We start from the raw sequence: 3616 nt of genomic DNA, 5'->3' as shown, positions 1-3616 counted from the left end.
ACTAAAAAGAAAACACACACAAAAAAAAACATAACACATATTTAGTCATCATTGCTCGAATCGGTGTCATGGCTATCATCAGAATCTTCGGAGTCGACGCTTTCATACGAATCCCCGGCATCGACGCTCCCATCGGACCCTACAACTTGTTTACCCCTCGTAGCTTCCTTTTGTCCACGCAGAAGCTCCTTATCTTTTCGCCTTTGCACTCTTTCTTTTCACCGTCGTTCCTTTTCTTTCATAACTTTGTCATGGTTACGGGAGTCGTGACCGCGGACGTGTTTATTACATTTTTTACAAAACCTTTTTGGTTTCTTGCTTCTAGTCTTGGCTGCCTCCCCCAGGACCGGTCTTACGCTTGCGAGAATAGGAACCCTTATTCCTTATGCCAGTGGGGGCAGTAATTGTGATAGTTTCTGGTATCTTGTATCCAATCAAGTCTTGAATTATCGAGGAGTTGCTATTATAGCATGGTTCTTTAGGAATTTTTTTCCCAGATTGTATCCTTCAACTATTGCAGTTGGTTGACTAAGAATTGTAGAAGTTCCGTGTTACCTCGCGCACGATCCGCGCACTGACTGGATAAAGATAAAAACTGTTGCCTTAGTTTTGACTTTTCGTCGTGAGGAGCACCATATCTGGATTCAATTTTGAAAAGTGACGATGGTAGAACATCACTCCTCCAACACATTGGGATGTATTTTTCAAGGATTTGGTCTACCATCTCAATTTGGAATACACAAAAAATGTGTCTACACAGGTAGCCAATGCGAGTGAAACTCATACATGAACATGCAAATGTATTGTCGGAGGGATTTTGAGTCACCTGCAACATACAATAAAAAAAGTGTTTATCTGATTAAGTGGATGCATATACAAATAAATTAGGATGTATGTTGTTACGCGGTAAAAAATTAACCTTAAACTCGCCGACGAAACCGTTTCTTTTGTCTTTGTGACTGATAAAGTGTATGCGTAGTCCGTGTTGTGACTCGATTCGATCACGTGCACAATGATAAAGGCCTTTGGAAATCTCTTTTTGGACCTCTTTAAATATTGTTATTGTGTATACATTGGAAGCACGGCGTTCAATTGGCAAACGGGTCTCCAGAGCTAGTGCCTTTGTTGTAGTATCGTATTGCAAATCTCGTTGAACATGTCGCTGAGCATTTAATGCCTTCTCGAAGCAGTTCATGAATTGTACAAGGTTGTTGCCTGGGCTAGAATATACTTTGAACTGTGAATTGGAAGTCTCACATCTGGATGTAGTTTTCATCAAACAGCACATGGGCAACTCCTTAAAGTAAGCCGGGACCCATTGATGCCTGATTGCAAACATGTCTTGTAACCATTTGTTGTCACCTAAGTTGAACTCTTCAATCAAATCATGCCACCTAGATTCAAGTGTTTCTGGTTTGATGAATACGTTCCACACAAGTTTGTTGACACGAAACCTGATTTCTTCATTAAGCTTCAGCTCTCCCTTAAGCTGAAAGTGAAAAAAAAAATGTTAAGTTTTAGAATAAGTAAGAAGTTAAGGGTCAGTGTTTGGAACTGAGATATAATGTTGAATCTTATAGATAGAAAACGAGATGATTGTGTAGACATGGGCTTGTAGTGCGCACTTTAAAAAACAAAGACGGCGACAACATACAAACATATAGAATCCAGCAACCGATGTGTATTATAATGATAGTGAGATGCATACCTTTATAGGAATCTTGTTAGTTACGTGCCACATACATAGTCTATGTGTTGATTCGGTCAAAACGGTTAGCACGGCTTGCTTCATTGCCGGATCCTGATCTGTCAATACCAGGAGTGGCTGCTTGCGATGAGCTTGTAGGAATGCATTTAGTAACCACTGGTAGGATTCAGTTGTCTCGTTATGGATTAGGCCAGCACCAAATGTTACGCATTTCTTGTGGCAATCGACGCCTGTGAAGGGAACAAATATCATGGAATGGCTGTAGAAAAGGTTAGTATATTAAAACCACTATAAGCACAGAAACTATAAAAGCTGTGTAGATACATAACAACATAATCATGATCTGTTTGTTGAATATGTGGCATCAAAGGCTACGACTTCTCCAAACATAGTGTAGTTTAATCTAGATATATCGTTGGACCAAAAAAGTGACCTAAGTACACCGTCAACTGCTTCGTACTGGAAAAAAAAAATTTCCAAATGAAGCATGTTGTGACTAAACTTATCTACAACCATTTGAGCGTCCGCATCACCAATTACAGATCTGACGTTTCGAACATAGTTCTTGAAATCATTCTTTGACCCTGTAACCAGGTGTTGACCACCCTTCAAGGATGACTACACACGGTGAGCAATGGTGGGACCAAAACCCATAGTTTGAAGACCATGAATAAACTCCTTGTCTGAAAATTGTAATTGCCGTCTTCCTCTTGTAAGGTCCATATTGTAATCACTAACAAGTCCATGATTATGGGCTTCTACAAAATGATATATCTCAAACCCTTGGCCACTTGGTGGTAGTTTAAGTCTGATACACGCCTTGCAACCTGTAACCTTTATATTCGTTTTGCGTCGTTTTGTAAAAGACGATGATGTATCCATGGTATCAACATCTTTGCAACGTGGGCTACCAGATTTGCTACAAACCAAATACCTATGAGATATGACACCTTTCGTCCATATAATGGTTGACTTCCTTACATCAAAACCAGCTTTGTCTGCGTACGCCTTATACATAGCAACAGCGTCTTCTCATGTTTGAAAAAGCAGGCCAATAGAAGGTCTTTGATTTGATGGAACATTTGGAATCCAAAATTTAATCCCATTAGACGAGTATTCGCAGTTTGGTTGCTCAGTTTCTACATATAATATGAATTAAAAAACGGAAATAAAAACTATTAATTAGTTAATAATAAGAAGCTGCTAACGAAAATAAATGAAAGTGCCTGACAAGAGTTTATAACCTACGTTCGTGATTAATAGCATGTGGAACACTTGACCGTCCGAATAACGTCTCAATAGTTTCTGGAGTAACGGTATGAATCTCGGGAACATTGCTGCTTAAATATCGGGAACATGACTAGCTACAGTTCAACAAAGGTAAACACCAAAATAAGCAAAGTCAATGTCGGTTAGGGTGAACCATTAGTGCATATAATCTGATACAAAAAACATATCTGGAAACTAGTTACTGGTTACAAATGACAAACTGTTAACGAAAGTAAATGAAAGTAAACGAACATAGTTTTAATCTTACGTTCGTTGCTAATAGCATGAGGAGCACTCGACAGACAGATTAACGTCTCGTTAGATTCTGGAATAAAAGAATTTATCTCGGGAAGAGAGCTGTTTTCTGGGGGAAAAAATTTGTATGTCGGGAACATGAAGTTATAGTAGATATAATACAGCATGTTTTTACAGATATATTTTACTGACAAAAGAAAAATAAAATAACCAAATAATAGCCTACATATATGGATACATACAAAACACGGCACGTATATACAAACGAATGACCATACATACATATACGGATGCATCATACATACAAAGGTATAAAGCGACGTATATGCAAATAAGAAACACATGAATGATTCAATCGAACCAGAATATCGCCACGATATAATA

At 38.5% G+C, this 3616-nt stretch overlaps 1 protein-coding gene across 1 annotated transcript; it reads right to left on the bottom strand.

Moving 5' to 3' along the window:
• Positions 1 to 511: 511 nt before the first annotated feature.
• LOC143624314 (protein FAR1-RELATED SEQUENCE 5-like) lies at positions 512 to 2725 on the bottom strand. Its single transcript, XM_077095010.1, has 4 exons — positions 2335 to 2725; positions 1817 to 1938; positions 920 to 1489; positions 512 to 826 (listed from the first exon to the last, which is right to left on the bottom strand). Exons 1-4 carry the CDS (start codon positions 2723 to 2725, stop codon positions 512 to 514), a joined length of 1398 nt encoding a protein of 465 aa, XP_076951125.1.
• Positions 2726 to 3616: the final 891 nt, after the last annotated feature.

This window comes from Bidens hawaiensis, unplaced genomic scaffold (genome assembly GCF_021521415.1).
Source record: "Bidens hawaiensis isolate Kalapana, Puna unplaced genomic scaffold, B.hawaiensis_p1.1 tig00003760_1, whole genome shotgun sequence".
Taxonomy (NCBI): Eukaryota; Viridiplantae; Streptophyta; class Magnoliopsida; order Asterales; family Asteraceae; genus Bidens; species Bidens hawaiensis.
The sequence above is the reverse complement of the archived record's forward strand: the minus strand, read 5'-3'. Positions and strand labels throughout refer to the sequence as shown.

What these genes read in the sequence shown, in the direction of transcription:
- LOC143624314 (XM_077095010.1), bottom strand. Translation starts at nt 2,725, where the DNA reads ATGTATAAGGCGTACGCAGACAAAGCTGGTTTTGATGTAAGGAAGTCA. An exon ending in TGGTCCCACCATTGCTCACC is followed by an intron (nt 1,939 to 2,334) that starts GTGTGTAGTCAT and finishes TTCCCTTCACAG; the next exon opens with GCGTCGATTGCCACAAGAAA. An exon ending in GTTTCGTCGGCGAGTTTAAG is followed by an intron (nt 827 to 919) that starts GTTAATTTTTTA and finishes TGTATGTTGCAG; the next exon opens with GTGACTCAAAATCCCTCCGA.